Genomic DNA, 17,976 nt, shown 5'->3' with positions numbered 1-17,976 from the left:
TACTGCTGTTGATGTACATAATCAGATACATAAGAATTCTTGCTACACATTTGGTTTTGATGCATACAGTAAGCTTTTTGTTCTATTTTTAGGAGCCCTATATGGAGGGTGTCAATCCATTTATCAAAAGTAACAAACATCGTATGATCATGTTTTTAGATGAACTTGGGGTATGTATATAATTTTTAAAGTACTTTGAGACCTATAGTTAACATAGTGAGAGTTAACTCATTTAAGCTTCTGACTCTTGATCTCAGGCTAGGAGTTCAGGCCCCACATTGGGCTCCACTTAAAAAAAAAAAAAAGCAAAAAGCTGCCTATTTTTGTCTACTTTCATAAGCAAATTATTGATTATAACCACTTATTTTTACACCAAATGGTTTATATCAAGTACTTACTATGGTAGCTTTTGTGCTTCTTGTGTTATTTTTTAGTATGTCTTGTTTTTCCATTATCCCTTTAGCTGGTTCATCTCTTTACTGCAGTACTTAGCTGTACTTGAAACAAGATAGATGACCCAGATCTGACCAGGTTAAATAAGTAAATGGACTGTAGAGTGAATGTTCTTGGGGCTTCACTAGGAATAAAACACATGGATTTAATACTATACTTCATTCAGTGGGACTACCAAAAAATCACTATTTATAAATTAATAGAAATGGTTATATATTAAAAAATTCCCTAAGACCCTGTATTTCTTAGTAAAGCTTAATTTTATTGTTATAGACCTACAGATACTGGGTCAGTTAAAAACTAAAGTATATTAGTAATTCAGTTCATTAAAAAACAAATAGGTTTATCAAAAAGATTCCCAGGTTAGCCAGGTGTTACGGCATTAGGGAATGCTAGGGTAGGAGACTGAGGTGCCCATGTTCGGCCTTAATGTATTCAGATCCAGTTAAAAATACAACCACACCAGTATGCTGTGCAGCTAACCAGTACTGCCTGAGTGTCCCTCATTTGCTACCTCAGGGATAAAACCAGTGTGAAAGAAGTTACTTGCATCCATACTACTCTTTCAAGACTCACTTCAAATTATCTACTTCAGAAGGGCTTTGATGGGAACTAAACCTGAGTCCAAGACCTTTTCATCTGCTTCCTAAGTATCCTCTGCAATCCTGGATATCCATGTTGCTATGGTCGGTTTACCTTTTAGAGAGACTGCAAGCTCTCTGAAGGCAAATACTGGTTCTCTTTCCCCTCTAGAATCCTCCATTCACTGAATGAATAAATGGGTAACTGAGTTAATTAACAAGAATGGACTATATTTCAATTGTTTGTTCATGGCATAGAAAACTATTTCGCAGTTTTTAGGAATGCAGTGGATTTAGTCAAAAGTACCAGCAATCTGAGCCCATGTTGAATTTTATTCCAAGGCTCAAGCTAACATTGGTGTTTAGTACAAAAAAGTACTAAGTTATTTAATGACCCTTAGCTGAAGATGCCATAATCAACACTGATCATTTCCACACATTACCAAGTGTTTTGGGCACAGGCCACAATAATAGCCTGATAGGTTCTCATCACGCTTCCACAGTGTAACTCCTAACTTATATAAACTGATAAATCTGGACAAACTATTGTAGCTCAAGTTCTGCTTGCATTTAATCCAGATTAGCAGTTACACTGTTTTGTGATCTATGTGCCAAATCAAAAAAACCCCGAAACTCTTGTTCGGTATTCTTATTATTCTGAATACCAATTAAGAGTTTAAGAACATTGGAGCCTGGTTTTGATGTGAATATTAAGGTCCCAGAATCTTAGTACTGAAGGTTACACAGCATCTTAGACTGTTAGGAGAAATGTAAGAGAATAAATATGTTAAAAATTGTTTATTATAAGCAATTAGGATCTTTTCAGAAGTGACTGTAATGATTTGTATTTCTAAAAGCAATCTTATCATTCCCATAAAGAATGTACCCGAACTTCCGGACACTACAGAGCATTCTAGAACCGACCTGTCCCGTGATTTAGCAGCACTGCATGAGATTTGTGTGGCCCATTCAGATGAACTACGAACGCTCAGCAATGAACGTGGTGCACAGCAGGTAGGTTTTTGCCAGCCTCCTTAACAGTGATGTTTGATTAGCACTTAAGCAGAATGTCAGCATAAGACTCAGAGAAGTAGCTGAATTGTGGTCAACATTGTTATTTTATCAATCAGTTATATTTTTAAGAATCTGAATCCTCCTCCCCAAAGATCTCGGACCCAGACTAGAAATGCGTGTGTTTGACACCACACAGCATGAACTCTCAAGTCAGTAGTGATGTGGGCTTATCACACGTACACAGCTCGTGGTCAAATGACTTGCAAGCTCCAGATTCAGAGATTCTGGAGTGTGGCCTTGAAAACTATCATTTCTAATGAGCTCTTCCTGAGTGCTGTTGCTGTACTGGCCAACCATGTGGCAGGGGCCTTGGAGAAGAGATTAAAATAAAGCATTGTATTTGTGGATTCCAAGTTTTCTTCAACCAGAGATTCTAATCAATCACTAGCAGAGTATGTGCCACTGGCCCACTTATGTGTCTGTGGTACATACAATGTCTTGCAGCTACACTGGACATTTTATTATTATGATCTGCCTTAATTAAAATAAAATTCTTATTGGAGAATTTGGCCTATTTTTAGGCCCAGTGTAGTTCTGATCCTCGATCCACTAAGGATAATAATGTCCTTTGTAATGATAAATCTATCTTCTGGCAAGTAGATATGAAAATGCCAAATGAATTTCTATCTAGTGTACAAAAATTCTATACTGAGTCAAGGACTTAATGATAGAAAGCATCAAAATTTTATGCTTTAAGTAAATGGTTAATATTTTATGAATTCCTTTGAATCAACGTGACTATTTACAAAATCCAGGTTCCCAGAAATTTGACTGAACTTTCATTTCTTTACTAATTATTTTCATACTATTTTTCCTTGTTTTAGCATGTACTGAAAAAGCTTCTGGCTATAACAGAACTGCTTCAACAAAAACAAAACCAGTATACAAAAACTAATGATGTCAGGTAGCAGCCTTGGCCCAAGTGTTCTGCTTGGATTCAGCATGCCCAACATGGTAATTCACATCAGTACAATGTCTCCTTTGCTCTTGCCAAAAAAATAGCACACCTTTCCACATTCCAGTGATGTGTGAGCTATGCAAACAAAATCCAAGATTCTGCTGGTGACTAAATGTGCCAGCAGCTTTGTAAGCTATCTGTGCAGGAAATTTGCACTTTTTCCACATATGGGATCAATCTTTACCAACATCTGAGCCTTTGTGTACAGATCACCTTTCACATGACAAAATGCTATGAGACTGACTATACCTTGAACTTGGAAAATATATTTTCAATACATCCAATTGCCAAAGTTTTGCTGCATCTTTGAAAAAGAACTATGAAACCAACTGACAAGGAAAAGGATTCTAACTGGATTGCTGACTGTTCTTACTGTAACTTCTTCCTGATTAGGAATATGACCGTTTGACTGTTCAATGACTATTTGTATTTACAGTTTTCAGAGTCTGCCATTATAATAGGAACAATCTTTGCTGTATACTTTTTTTAAAATACTGTGCTATTATTTCTCTTGCTGGAACTGTTGAAAGAAAATATGATCTATTGCTCATCAGCTTTATTTTTTAAACATACCACTTATTTTGTTGGAATTGTCAAAGACTGTATTTAGATCTCATGATGCTTTCGTTAAATGTTTACAACAGTAAATAGTTTGAATTCAATAAATATTATTGGTCACTGTACTGATCAATGCATGTTACCCATTCATCCATTCTGTAGATTACAATTTATTTTGTGTTTAAAAGTCTGGAATGCTTTTGTTGAAAGTACTCATTTCCAAATTGATTTTTTTTTTTTTTACACAGTTATCCATCTTTGAACTTCTGACTACTTGTTCTATCTGCTGCATATTTAGTTTGTATAGTTTTGCTTCTGTATATGTATTTTTGTGAAATATTCACAAGGGTTTAAGTTAAAATAAAACCAAGGGTTATCTTGAATAACTGATTACTTCTGTCTAAATACAGCTCAGCATTCAGTTTCATCATTCTCCTCCTCCTTCTGGGGCAGTTCAAATTTAGCACCAGAGCAAGGCCCGGAGAGAAGAATCACAATTCCTTCTCTCCCATGAGTGTGCAGGGGAGAGAAGGCCTACAAAAAGTACATGGCAGAAAAGCATTTTCCACAGTAAATAACTTTCCAAGAGCAACACTTCAGTTAACACTTTAAAATACAGGAAAAAAACAATCAGGGCTTTAAAAGATTGATGCATAGCAAAGGTGTCAGCTATTGGAGGCTGTTTCTTCTGCAGACGCAGGCGAACAGCCTCCTTTTCCTTGGTGTCTACGCAGTTCCCCTGACCTTTCCCGTCACAACTGCTTCACTGCCATGGCAGTAGCCCAGTTGGGTTACAGGACAAAGGACGGACCAGAAGGGATAGACCAGTGACCACTCCAGAAATGTTTCAACACTATGCAAAAGAGGGCCAAATCCTAGTGCGCGGCAACTTACTCTTACCCCATCCATCACTCATCAGTCTTCACTGATACTGACCTATCATCCTCCATTCCCCTGGCAGGAATTTCCTCTTCTGCCTTTGATATTTTAATGCTATCTTCATCTCTAAAGCTGTAATAGGAAATGTGTCATGTACCTTTGTATGCCTTGCAGTAACTAGTTGGGTCAAAGATGAAAGAAAACCACAAACTTTCTAAAGGGGTTGGGTAGGAGACTTTTCAGAAATAAATGTGGACCTTGCTCTGATACCAAAGCTTAGTGACCTAAAAGAGAAGCAGGATCAAAGGCATGAACACTACACAGAGACGAGCAGCACTGCTGCTTCACTTGGACTGCGTAAGAAGGTTGTCAACTTAAGCTTCTGTTCTATGTAAAAAAAAAAAAAAAAAAATCACGCTTCATGAATTTCATTCATTGTTCTACAATTAGAAGGCACTAAAAATAAACCAAAAAAGTCAAACTTTGTAAAGAATTAGAAGAATATTAGAATATAATAAATACTGCCCTCAAATACTGAGGTGGAATTAAAATGGTACCTGCACTTTCATGGTAAGCACGGCCTGGGATGTGCTGACGCTGAAGACAGCTGTGTAGCCATCAAACTCAGATTTACAGGGCTACTGAGTTTCTCAGAATTCCTACAACCAGGGATCCCTGGGTAGCTCAACAGTTTAGTGCCGCCTTCAGCCCAGGGCATGATCTTGGAGTCCCACGTCGGGCTCCCTGCAAGGAGCCTGCTTCTCCCTCTGCCTGCGTCTCTCTCTCAATAAATAAATCTTTCAAAAAAAAAAAAAAAAAAAGAATTCCTACAACCTAATTTTCCAGACAAAAATTTGACATTCATAATTTGGTTCCAACTTAGAAACTGAACAGTAAGATCACAGTTAAATACCTGAACAAATGAACACTTAGAATATGCAAGCACCACTCCCATTAATCCTATGAAAAGTAGGCATTATCTTCCCTATTTACATCTTGGAAAACTGTCACAGCTTTAGAACTCGACCAAAGTCACGGAGTGAAACAGACAGCCAAGGTCATACCCAAGTATCTTGGTACCATCATCTGTGCAATTACATTTTAGATCAGCTCACTTCAGTTTGAATTCAATGTTTTGAACGTATTTAATTTGAAAAGTTCTTAGTAACTATAACACCTGTTTATATAGATTGAATAATGTTAGTTTTGAAACGGAATATACAATTTGCTATCTGCTCCCCTACAGCAACTTTATCTTTTTGTCTAGACCGTATTCAAGACTACGTGTTTATCTGATTTCTTTTTTAGAACTTATTTGGTAATGATTTCAGGTAACTGAGGGGAAAAAAATGCAGATGATGATTACCCTGGGTTAACTGGCTTTCAGTTTCAGTTGAAGTACATTTTTGTCGTTCGGTAGTTCTATACAAAAAAGCTAAGTATATCATGATGACCTTTGAGACGGCATTTATAAAGGTTTCTAGAGGGCAAAAACCATGTCCTACCATGTTTAAAGCTGATTACTTGGTTTTATTTTTTGTAGACCTTTTTTTTTTTGGTGCCTTTATTCCCTAAAAGGATAGGTTTGCTTATTTTAAGACAATATAGGCAAATAAATTATAGCTCTGACTACTGTAGAAAGACTAATTTGATATTAGTCATGATGGGGTAAGATCTAAACCAGGTGCTATTCTGGGTCCTTTTAGAGCAAGTTTTATTTCACATAAAGCTATCTTGGAAGGGAAAAAAATAACAAATAGAAAAGTTTAATATACTTGATACTTTCACATTAATTCATTTTTCAATAAAGTTAAGATGTGCTTCATCCGTGTGATCAGTTAGCATTGAAAAGTCAATTTCAAATGGCTAGAGAGAATCTACGAGGTCATCGTCAGTCCATTCTTCCTAAGAAGGAAAGAGAATATAGTAAGAATGACATTACACTGAAGGATAACAGCACTGTTTACCTCTTCACGTTTCAGGAAAATCTTCCTTTCCCTCTGGTTACAGGAAGGTAATAAACTAGGAAAATTTGTAGAGTTCAATCTTCTAGTAATGTGGCTTAGTCTCACGAGACTACACCAATGACAGGAGTAAAGGTTATGATTGTGACTTTCTGCCTCTTATTATTAATTTATATCTGACATGTAAGGTACAATTCTTTGAAAAAGGTAAGAGAAGAATCCCTGAAGAGGCAAAAACCAAGCAAAAATTTAGCATGTTATCTCTATTTCTGCTGCTTTCCAGAACCACAGGAAGGATTCTTCATCAATAAACTATCATACTGATTCTGAACACGCTAAGATAGAAGTGAGAAAACCCCATAATCAGACAGTATACATCAAGAAGGATGCGAAAAACAAAAATGAAGGCTTCAAAGCCCACATCTCTAAGATACTTGTGTTCTGGAACAATAAAATCAGAACACTATGGTCATACCAGATTATCCAACAACAGTAACTTTAAATTTACCTTTGGAGAACATACCTCTTCATGTTTGGGTTTCTTTGAGACATAATCATCATCTTCATAGCCTTTCCTCTTCTTCCTGTAATTGGGCAGCCATCAATAAGTAATCTAAAACTGGGAACAGACACTATAAACTAGTAAGGTGATATGAAATATTCTGTGTGAAGAACTAAGCTGCAGTAGATGGAAAGAGATGAATTATGGAGAGGAAGACATTACCTTTCAAATTAATCTTTATGTTTAATGCAATTCTAACTAACATCCTAATAAAATTTCTCATGGAACCTGTCAAGTGTAACTGATGTGCAAAAGACTATGCAAAAATAGCAAAAAGAAACTGAAAGAATAAAGCGTGGGGCCTTTGTTCCAGTTATCATCAAAACACTATATACATAAGATAAAATGCTGTATTAGCAAGAATTAAATGGATCAATGATTGGAGCAGACAAGCAAAAAATGATGTATATATAGGAATTTAATATACAATGAATAACTGGGGAAAATTATCAACTTTTTAAAAATGGTGATAACATTATTTAATAAAAGTTAGTGTTAGAATTATTTGTGAATGATGTGAGGTACACATCTCCTAAGTGGTTTAAACAGCTGAACAAAAAGCAAACAAAATACGTATTACCTTAGGGTAAGAAAAGGCATTCAAATGGAAAAGCACAAAACAGAACACAAATCTCCCTATATATCACAAAGTTGAAAGAAACCAGAAAACAGCTGTAGGATATAAAGGAAAAGACGAGTATATAAAATATATAAAGAACTACAAATCAGTAAAGTAACACCAGAAAACTGCACAAGGGTTGTAAGGAGGAAAAAAGAAGAACTACAAATGACTGTTAAACACAAAAGCCTCAACGCCTCAGAGTAAGAGGGGAAATGTAAATTAAAATACCAATGTGATACAGCTTTCTCACCCAGACTGGCAAGTTAAAGATTGATACTATTATATGTTTTACAATATGTATGAAACATCCGAGACGAAAAACCTTATCTGATACACACATATACAAAAAAAAGACTGACAAAAGTAAACCAACTAGGTGTTGCCTCTGAGGTCACAACTGGATTTGGGTTTTGGTCAAAGAGAACTTTAGTTTACCTGTATTAACTGACTTTCGTAACGACAATACAGTTAATTGTGTAATGAAAAAGAAAGGTAAAGGAATTTAAAGACCCAGAAAACAAATATTTTTTCTGAAGTAGTGCCTGTCTGTGTTCCACGCACCAGTCGTGAACCATTTTCAGAATGCAAAAAGGTGAAGTATAGAAACAGACTGTGTTTAGAACTTTTATAGCAACTCCATCGATTAGTTTTATGACTATTTCTAATAAAATTTCAACTTATATTCTATTTCGTTTTTCTAGTAATTTATTGCATTTCATATTGGACTTTAAAAAAAGTCCTTTACAGGTGGTCTAAAAAGCCCTTCTCAAGTATTCGTGGAAACGCAGAATTTGCTTGACATACTACAAAAAAAGCACATAATAACTTTTAGAGTAAGAGGTACTCTGGCAATTAGGAATTTTGGACTATGGTCCATTCAGTTACCTAGCTAAGAGGGCAGATTAATAGTTCAATGGTCTAATCCAGAGAATGATAACATTTTCTTTAAATAGTCAAACAGCAAATATTTTTCACCATCTAGGCTACACAAGGAGTCACAACTACCCAACTCCTATCATTGTGTGAAAATAGCCACAGACAATATGCAAACTAATGGGTATGTCTCTGCTCCAGTACAAGTCTTTCTAAAAACAGGTAGCAGAGTTCACATTTGGCCTATGGGCCACAGTTTGCGGACCCCTGGTTGAAGCCCATTTAAAAATCAATGTGAAAAGAATATAATCACTGCTACAGTATTTTCATTTATTAAAGTCAACATTTCTATACTTCTCTGTAACCACTCTGTCATTTCTGTGAGTTACCACTGAAACCCAGGAGTGAGGTCTACCAATCTGAAGTTCTAGACTAAGGCATGCTTTGCCATGAGAGCTAGGCTATCATAATTCCCTATTCTGCATGATTCATAAATCCTTGGATATTCTTCACCTACAACTGTGTAGTTAAAGAACTTGAACCATGTGGATCTGGACCTAAAGGCTATGGAACGCTGTTCTGGTTTCTCAGACATTATGCATTTCAGTATATTTGCCAATTACAGAAATCAAAAACATATCCAATGGATGTTAACTGTAAAATATCAAGGCTAACTCCCACTGCATAATAAGGTAGAACTTTTGAATCAGAATGTATTCCACAGAAAAAAGTTTTCCCATTATTACCTGCCCAGACCCCCAACTTGTTTAAACCGTAAAAGATGAGGCTTGAGTGGATCCTTCAATTTGTAAAGCACAAAGAGCCCAAATCGTGTGATTCCCACAGTCAGCCTACAAATCAGAGACCTTATAGGTGTTCCTTATGGCTGCCAAGAGGATTCCGAACAGCACATTTTCTTACTGGTTCCATCTTCAATTTAAAGCTTACCCTGAAAGAAAATAGGTCAGCTTTTCTTGCTCCAGCTAATAAATAATTCTGAAACAGTATACCTGTTTTCTCAGACAAGATACCAGACCTGTAAAGAACCCAAATGTTAAAAGGGCAAGAAGAGGCTCAGAGATTCTCTAGAAAGACTCCAGAGATCCCACGGGAAGTAATAGGATATGGCCCACAAGCTAAAGAACACATTAGTCATATAGCAGGAGCTGTACTATGAAAGCCAAGCTGTTACGTCGTGTAATGGGTAAGTCATTTTTTTCCCCACAAAAGCAAACATTTACCAGTTAAATGATTTAAGGACAAGCTAGTCTCAATAACAGTTTTATCTACTGAATAATATTCTCATCTACTTACGTAATTACGTTAAGGGCAAGCTCAGCAGAGTGACATCTCTCCAACTTCTGTTTCAGAGCAGCAACTTCTTCAGATCTGGGTGGCTCATATTTTTTTACCAAGTTTCTCATACCTATATGGAGATAAAAAAAATTCATACTAGATAGTAAAAAGTCCTGTTCCCTAAGGGAGCTGAGTATTTTCCCATCTTATTATGGGAACAATAACAAAACTCTAGAAATGTGATTTTTCTTAATCAGGATTTGCAATGTTAGGCATTAAAATACAATGAACATGGGGATCCCTGGGTGGCTCAGCGGTTTAGCGCGCCTGCCTTCGGCCCAGGGCGTGATCCTGGAGTCCCGGGGTCAAGTCCCACGTCGGGCTCCCTGCATGGAGCCTGCTTCTCCCTCTGCCTGTGTCTCTGCCCACCCCCCCCCTCTTTCTCTCTCTCCCTGTCTCTCATGAATAAATAAATAAAATCTTTAAAAAAAAATACAGTGAACACCATACTTCAAATAATGGTAGCTGTCTGCTGCTTAGCCTATATCATATACAGCATAAAAATAAACATGTTCTACAATCTAATCAGTATTTTTACCAAATCCCACCGTAGTCGGTTTTTCAGGTCTAACGCTTTAAAAATCCATGATTTAGTAAACATGCTTTGTTCTCTACCAACAACTGTATTTATGACATTCTATGCTACAGATGGTGGCCCAAAGACTTTACTTCTTATTGACAAAGGAAACGAGTATTAGATGACGTGCAACAGGAGGATGCTTAGTAAAAATGTGTCAATGATCCTTTGCTTCAACAAAAGGCAGAAGCTATATAATAAAGCATCACCAAGAAAACAAAAATGTCCTCTTTAGGCTAGGAGTAAACTACTGTGTCAGGGACTTTACAACTGCAGAAATGTCCTTACCCTGGTCTGTTTATGTTATTCAACTGCAATAAACCAAAGAATATAAATCTCAAGATTTTTAGGGGAATAGGTTTATTATTAGCAGCTACATGCTCCAAATAGGTGGAGCTACTGGCTTATTTCGCATTGCAAAGCAGTGTTTTCACCTGAACTAATACTTGTGGCTCACTACCCTTAGGACAGTATCTTTGTTCCGAAAAATTATGAATAGGATAAGACATCTTAACATTGCGAAAGCTGAGTGTTTTGTCAGGAGCTACTCTTACTTCACATTAAAACAAGTGGAGTAAAATAAAGGTACAGAGAAGAAATCAATCAAAAACTATCAGCTGTACAATGAACATAGTGGGTTATCTTTAAGGCTCCTTTTACCTCCTCAATTTCATGATCCTAACTAATAATCTCTGGCCAAATCACAATTAGCTCTGGAAGTGAACCCTCTAGTGGTGTAACTGAAGACCTACAGTTTTATGATTCATAAATCACAAATCCATCACTCAACTGAAGCCCCCATGAGATCATTTCAGAGAATCAAGAAATGATAATTTACATGCCCTGAAGAAGCTTACCTTCTGAAACATAAAGCATATAAAAAGTACCCTCACTTACTACTATCATTCAAGATCAAGATTTTTAGTCGTAGTTTATTGGTTTACTCAGTATTTCAACTACATACTTAATTAACAAGGATAAATAGCACAAAGAGTTTGGGGGATACACGCAATTGACTTTGAATCATAAAGCTTAGTAGCCATGAGCATCAGTGACGCCCAGGCAAGCGTGAAGAGGAGAGGGTGGGTAATCTCTACTCAACCATTAAGACAGGGTTTCTTGACACTGACAATGCTGACAGTTTGGCCTTCTTGTGAGGGGCTCTATTTGTTTCCGGAGTCAGCTATTGAAAATTATCACAAACTCAGTGAGGCTTATCACAACATAAATGGATTTGGATTCTCCTCCAACAGTTCTGAAGCCCAGGAGTCTGAAATCCTTTTCACTGGGTCAGAATCAAAATGTCAGCATAGCCATGTTTCCTCTGGAGGCTCTAGGAGGAAATCCATTCCTTCTCTGTCCCAGCTTCTTGTGGCTGCCAACATCCCTTGGCTTGTGGCCCTATCACTCCAATTTTCAGTTTGCACCCTCAGATCTTTCACTGTGCTCTGTCGTCACAGTGCCTTCTCTGGATCAAACTTCTGCCTTTCTTTAATAAAGACTCCTGTGATGCATTTATGCCCTACCTGGATATCCAGGATACTGTCCCCATCTCAAGATCCTCAACTTTAACACATCTGCGGAGACTTTCTAAGGGAACATTCACGGTTTCCAAGGATTAGGACATGGGTATTTTGGGGAGCCGTTTCTCAGCCTATCAGGGGGCTACACCGAATCGTAAGATGTTCAGCAGCATTCTTACTTCTACCAACTAAATGCTCGTAGTAGCCACCATCCCCACCTGCCCCAAGTCCTGAAAGTCAAAAGTGTCCCAGACATTGCAAGAATCACACCCACTGGAGAACCAGGGCTTTTATAATAGCAACATGACTAGCAAATAATGTCTATTCACTAATTAAAGCTGTTTACAAAACAGAACTTCAAATTTTAAGTATTATCTTTTAATCTGGCTCCATTTAGATCTTTTCCTGTGCCTATCATATATCTGTGTACACTTTAAAAGAACTGTTTTGAATCTTAACCCTTTCTGAATCTTGTATTTTCACTTTCCTAGTAAGTTCAGTTTATGTACAAACAACTTACTTTCATGGAAGCTGTATTTGTTCATCAGTGAATGTATCCCTCATGCCTCCATGATACATTAATTCAATGAAAATAAATCTAAACAACGATCTATAGGATACCTCAAGTTAAATATCAAGATGATATTTAGAAAGTAGCTTTGTAATAGAAGAACGTTTTATGAAATCGTCCTGTTTCACTTACTTTTCATTATATCTAGTAACTGCGATAAGCAAGTTCTGTTCTCTTTCAGCATCAGACTTTCTGATAAATAACTGGTAAAGAAAAGAAAAAAGTTTTAATCTATTGAACCCATATAGCATCTTAAGAAACATGACGACATAAACTAGTTTCCCCCATGTGCATTTCATTAAGGGCAATTTTAAAAGTAATTTACTTCAAAAGTATTAAATAACAATATTTTGATTTCCACAAAACTGTATAATCTACAACTATTATAGTCTTAAGAATTTAATACAACTGAGTTTATTTATTTATTTTTTAATTTTTATTTATTTATGATAGTCACACAGAGAGAGAGAGAGAGAGAGGCAGAGACATAGGCAGAGGGAGAAGCAGGTTCCATGCACCGGGAGCCCGATGTGGGATTCGATCCCGGGTCTCCAGGATCGCGCCCTGGGCCAAAGGCAGGCGCTAAACCACTGCGCCACCCAGGGATCCCTACAACTGAGTTTAAAAGATGTTTAATGTTCGGGGTGTGCCTGAGTGGTTCAGTCAGTTAAGTGTCTGCCTTTGGCTCAGGTCATGATCCTGGGGTCCTGCGATTGAGCCCCACATCAGCCTCCATGGTCAGTGTGGAGCCTGCTTCTCCCTCTCCCTGCTGCTCCTCCTGTTTGTGAAGGAGCACATCTCTCTTACTCTATCGTAAATAAAATGTTAAAAAAAAAGTTTAATGTTCAGATTAATGTGTAAATTTTGTAATATATATTTTACATATATATGTCCGTCACAGGACAGACAAGTCATGATCTTGTCGCCTGCCCAAAGTCATAAAGCTGCAAAGTAGCAGAGCTGACTAAGGATTCTCTCTCCCCTTAATATCTAGTTAAGCTACAGGTGCTCTTCTCGAGACTAACAGGTTTCAAACCAGTTGAGAATATCCTCATGCTCTGCAAATCTATCACATCATATCTGCATAGAGTCCGAATCAAAAGTGTTAATACTTTTCCATAAATGGATATAAAGCCCAATTATCTGTTTTTCTCAAAACCAATGATAGCAGCATGAAAATAATTTCTGTATGTAAATATTTAGTTACTCTGAACTTGATCTATAATTGATAAATGCCCAAGCGAACAGATTTTGAAGATATAAATCATCCAACACAAGTGCAAAAAATTAATGTCTCTGAAAAATGGCAAAGTGAATAAATGGTGATATATAATTACAACAATAGACAATTCTTTAAGAAATTTTGTTGGTATCTTTTAAACTATCCAGATTATTTAAATAATATTACATAAATTTTGATAACTAAGTTTGATGTTACAACTTCATCATCAATGATGGGAATTAATTTTAGATATAAAAACAACTTCCTTAACAACTAATACATTTCTGGTTATCAGTAATTCAAGATAACCTTTTTCTCCCTAAAACCCCTTACACTTCTGGCATCTTCTTTTGTCTCTTTTTATTCTTCCTTTCCTTTCCACTTCTTAAGTGCAAGCGTGCTACATTGGGTTCTAAGAGCTGACCAGAAAAAAAAAAAGAAAAATAAGAGCTGACCAGGCTCTTTACCTCTACAAGCCTTTAAATTAGCAACTCAATCTCAATCCTGATTTTGAATTTTAGAGAATTTCAGTATTTTGATTTTTAAAAAAATCCATAAGCAAGCAGGAATACTTAACAAGTCAAAGTAGGAGATGAAAAATAAATCTTAAAATCCAGTAAAAAAGACAGAACAGAACATCCTATGAGTACTAATCTAAAGCATCATCCAGAATAGCACAAGGGCTTTCCCTTTCTGAAACCAGCAATAAATATAAAGGGAATTCCAATATATCCTCAAAATTTGCAAAGTAAATCAGAAGTTAAAAATGATCTGCAAGTATTTCCTCAAAGGAAAAAAAAAAAGTTCAACTGTTTATGGTCCCTTGGAAATTCAATAGTATATTTAATTTGCAATGAGCCCAAGTTACCACAATTTTAGTTTCCACTATCTGAAATTGTAACTACACTTCCAAGATGACATAAACTCTGATTTGGACTTTCGGATGCTTCATCCCTCTCCAACTACAGAAGAAGAAGAATCTCACACTGGAGAATTTGCATATATGCTGCATCAGACACAATGCTTCAACAGATTAATCAAATGTGTGGTTATCTGAATTGTGGGGAAGAGGCTTTCTTCTCTTGGAGAGTGGAAGCTGCACACCTGAACTCTACAGAGAGCAACCATCTGCTGGCTATCTTCCCTAACTAGAACAAGGATTGACAGCTTGGTTCATTCTAACCGTGCAGCGCATGGTGCAGGGAAGGGACTCGGTAAAGTTTTGCTCAATTAAACAAATGATCACTTTGGGATTAAATTATGTACATTTGGTGAGCTGTGTTTGTAGAGAAGAGGCATACTATAAAGTAAACGTGATTTACACGTAAGCCCACAATCCCTTATCTTAGATCTGTTTTGAAATTCATAAACTGTTCATGTTTTGGGAAGGGAAGCTGTGGAAAGTACCATGAAACATGCAACAGGCTAGAGATGTCTGGGGAAGCAGCTTGTCGCCAGTTACGTCCTTACTTCTCTGAGAAACATGTAAACACTCCCATTAGGCGGAATAAAGACACATCTGTTCATGTTTGCCACCACCATAATCCATGCATCATGAGATCATGGAGGAGGGTATCACAAACGTGGAGAGTGGAAAATTTTATCATCTTTCTCAGATTTTCTAGGACTAAGATTGGTCAGAACTTCAAAGTCAGAGAAACGGAGAAATCATCATAAAAACGGACACAATCTCATTTGCTACTGGCCTGTGCCTGAGTTACAATCAGTATAATAGGGATGCCCGGGTGGCTCAGCAGTTGAGTGTCTGCCTTCAGCTCAGCGCATGATCCTGGAGACCCTGGATCAAGTCCCACATCGGGCTTGCCCCAGGGAGCCTGCTTCTCCCTCTGCCTGTGTCTCTGCCTCTCTCTGTGTGTCTCAAATGAATAAATAAATAAAATCTTAAAAAAAAGAATCAGTATGTTTAATTAGCCCGTGCATAAGATATTGCGAAGAATCAAGTAAACTTAATTCAGGTGAAGGGCTTATGGAGAAGCCTGGTCCTCGCTGTGCACATATGCATCAGCTGTTGCTTTCTGCAGCTCAGGTGCACGTCATATGGACAGTCTCTAAAGCCTTATTCATTCAAAGGACCTTCACGGAATTCCACATGCCATACACGCTCCACAGCAGGGGAATAATGAGAAATCAAGGCAAACGTATTTGCTGTGTGCATGTTGCTTACCAGTTCACCCTCTGCTGGCAGCTCCATCAGCCCTTCAAGGATCACCTCCTTTACTTCTAGTTTCATCACAAAATGGATATCCCTCAGCTCAAAGATGCTCAATTGTTAAAGATTTCTTTAAAAGGTGATTTCATTTCTTCTCTCAGTGCCCCTCACCAACCCTCCCAACCATAGGAGGCACAGAGGACTACTGTCACAAAGTGAGTCTCACTTAAAAGCTGGGTCTACAGGCAGGGATAACCTGAGTCTGATCCAAGTTAAAACACAGATTAGTACCTTTCCATAGTAATTCCCGCTCGAGATGCACTAGATAAAATGGCAGTCAGGGCAATTTGGGAAGGTGTATATAACAGGTAAGCGTCGGTCAATGCGATTCTATTAAGAAAGTCATCAGCTGTTTTCCTCAACATCTCAGGATTCTCCATCATGGGATAGCGAGTCTAGAAATAAAGTATCCCAACGTTACCACTTTTGAGAGTTAACAGTAATAAGAGTTCAAAAATATTTATATAAACAAGAAAATGTTTAACAAAGGATTCTTTTATTTATAAAAATAACACCCCAGGGGTGCCTGAGTGGCTTCCATTGATCGGTTAGGTGTCCACTTCTTGGTATCAGCTCAGGTCATGATGATCTCAGCATCATGGGATCAAGCCCTGCGTGAAGCCCTGCATTGGCCTCCACACTGAGCAGGGAATCTGCCTGAGAGTCTTTCCTTCTGCCCCTTCCCCCCACACTCCCTGTTCTTGTACACTGGCGCTCTTGCTCTCAAATCTTAAAAAAAAAAAAAAGTAACACACCAGCTTAATCTTTCCACATATGATTGTTTTGTACTCAGTATCAGAATGTACCCAAAGTATAGTCATTAAATTCTGCATGTTTTAAGAATCTGCTTTTCCTCAGTGACTTTCAAACTTTTTAAAATCACAACCCGGGATCCCTGGGTGGCGCAGCGGTTTGACGCCTGCCTTTGGCCCAGGGCGCGATCCTGGAGACCCGGGATCGAATCCCACATCGGGCTCCCGGTGCATAGAGCCTGCTTCTCCCTCTGCCTGTGTCTCTGCCTCTCTCTCTCTCTGTGACTATCATAAATAAATAAAAATTTAAAAAAATTAAAAAATAAAATAAAATAAAATAAAATAAAATCACAACCCTAACAAGAAATATATGCTTTAAGAATCTGATGTTCCCAGTATAGTACTTGGCACTGTTCGGATTTATGTTAATCTTTCTTTATCCTTTTCCAGCTGAGGAGGAAGGGGAAGAGAGGTTTGAAGTTGACCTAAGACCTACATACTCCAAGGAAAAGGCTTTCCAGGCAATCCAGCTTTGATTCAGCTGCAAGGCCGTTTAGGAATCAAAGCACCACCTCATCTAGATTTGAAATTCCTGCTACTTGAAGTTTACTTTTGGGAAGAAGTGAATGGAAATGGATCTTGATTTGATTACAGAATTATTTTTAGAATATGCCCAGGAAATATGGAAGAGCCTGTATTTCCTAAAAACTCTTATGCTGTTCTCTAAATCCTAAACCCTCAGATCTATTTCAGAAATCCACATTCAAGTCCCAAGGCACTAAGAAATATCTTCTTTGCTCCACACAAAATATCCTGAGTCAACTGCAGTCACACTCAAATCTTATTCTCCTGAAATGGCTGACCTCTACTATGACAAATTCAGACATTCCACTCTGACCACAGTGCTCCTTTCCCTCAACATATTTCCTCAATTACTTCACAGCTATTCCCTGACTTCCTCTTCAGAACCTTTGGTCCCTTATCCCTCTACTTGCTCCTACTTACCAATGTCCACGGATCCTCATTTCCCTCCAGAATTCCCTGCCTCAATATGCTGCCAATATATTTCAGACAGAGCCTTAACAACGGCTGAATCCAAGCAATCTTCTGCTTTGTAACTATATCCACATTTCTTGGTGCTGCAATAGAAAATAGTACCACCAAGAGGTCTGATACTATTATTATAAATTCAAGTTCACTGACCTCAGGAGGACTTTCAAC

The 17,976-nt window shown here is 37.6% G+C and overlaps 2 protein-coding genes across 3 annotated transcripts in view; one reads left to right on the top strand and one right to left on the bottom strand.

Moving 5' to 3' along the window:
- The window catches only part of RASA1 (RAS p21 protein activator 1), a 108,302-nt gene extending 104,273 nt beyond the window's left edge, over positions 1–4,029 (top strand). Inside the window, exons 23-25 of the mRNA XM_038532397.1 lie at positions 93–170; positions 1,914–2,048; positions 2,933–4,029. Of these exons, the coding sequence (XP_038388325.1) occupies positions 93–170; positions 1,914–2,048; positions 2,933–3,016 (297 nt within the window). The 3' untranslated portion in view covers positions 3,017–4,029. The remainder of the gene's footprint in view (positions 1–92; positions 171–1,913; positions 2,049–2,932) is intronic.
- Positions 4,030–6,133: 2,104 nt separating this feature from the next.
- Positions 6,134–17,976, bottom strand: part of CCNH (cyclin H) — a 19,593-nt gene continuing 7,750 nt past the window's right edge. The window contains exons 5-9 of one of the 2 annotated variants that reach the window (XM_038532398.1): positions 16,235–16,398; positions 12,684–12,754; positions 9,839–9,950; positions 6,976–7,051; positions 6,134–6,408 (exon numbers count right to left, since the gene is read on the bottom strand). In XM_038532398.1, coding sequence (XP_038388326.1) covers positions 6,370–6,408; positions 6,976–7,051; positions 9,839–9,950; positions 12,684–12,754; positions 16,235–16,398 — 462 coding nt within the window. In that variant the 3' untranslated portion in view covers positions 6,134–6,369. The remainder of the gene's footprint in view (positions 6,409–6,975; positions 7,052–9,838; positions 9,951–12,683; positions 12,755–16,234; positions 16,399–17,976) is intronic. The other variant, XM_038532399.1, reaches the window with a different exon arrangement.

This window comes from Canis lupus, chromosome 3 (genome assembly GCF_011100685.1).
Source record: "Canis lupus familiaris isolate Mischka breed German Shepherd chromosome 3, alternate assembly UU_Cfam_GSD_1.0, whole genome shotgun sequence".
Lineage (NCBI taxonomy): Eukaryota > Metazoa > Chordata > Mammalia > Carnivora > Canidae > Canis > Canis lupus.
The sequence above is the reverse complement of the archived record's forward strand: the minus strand, read 5'-3'. Positions and strand labels throughout refer to the sequence as shown.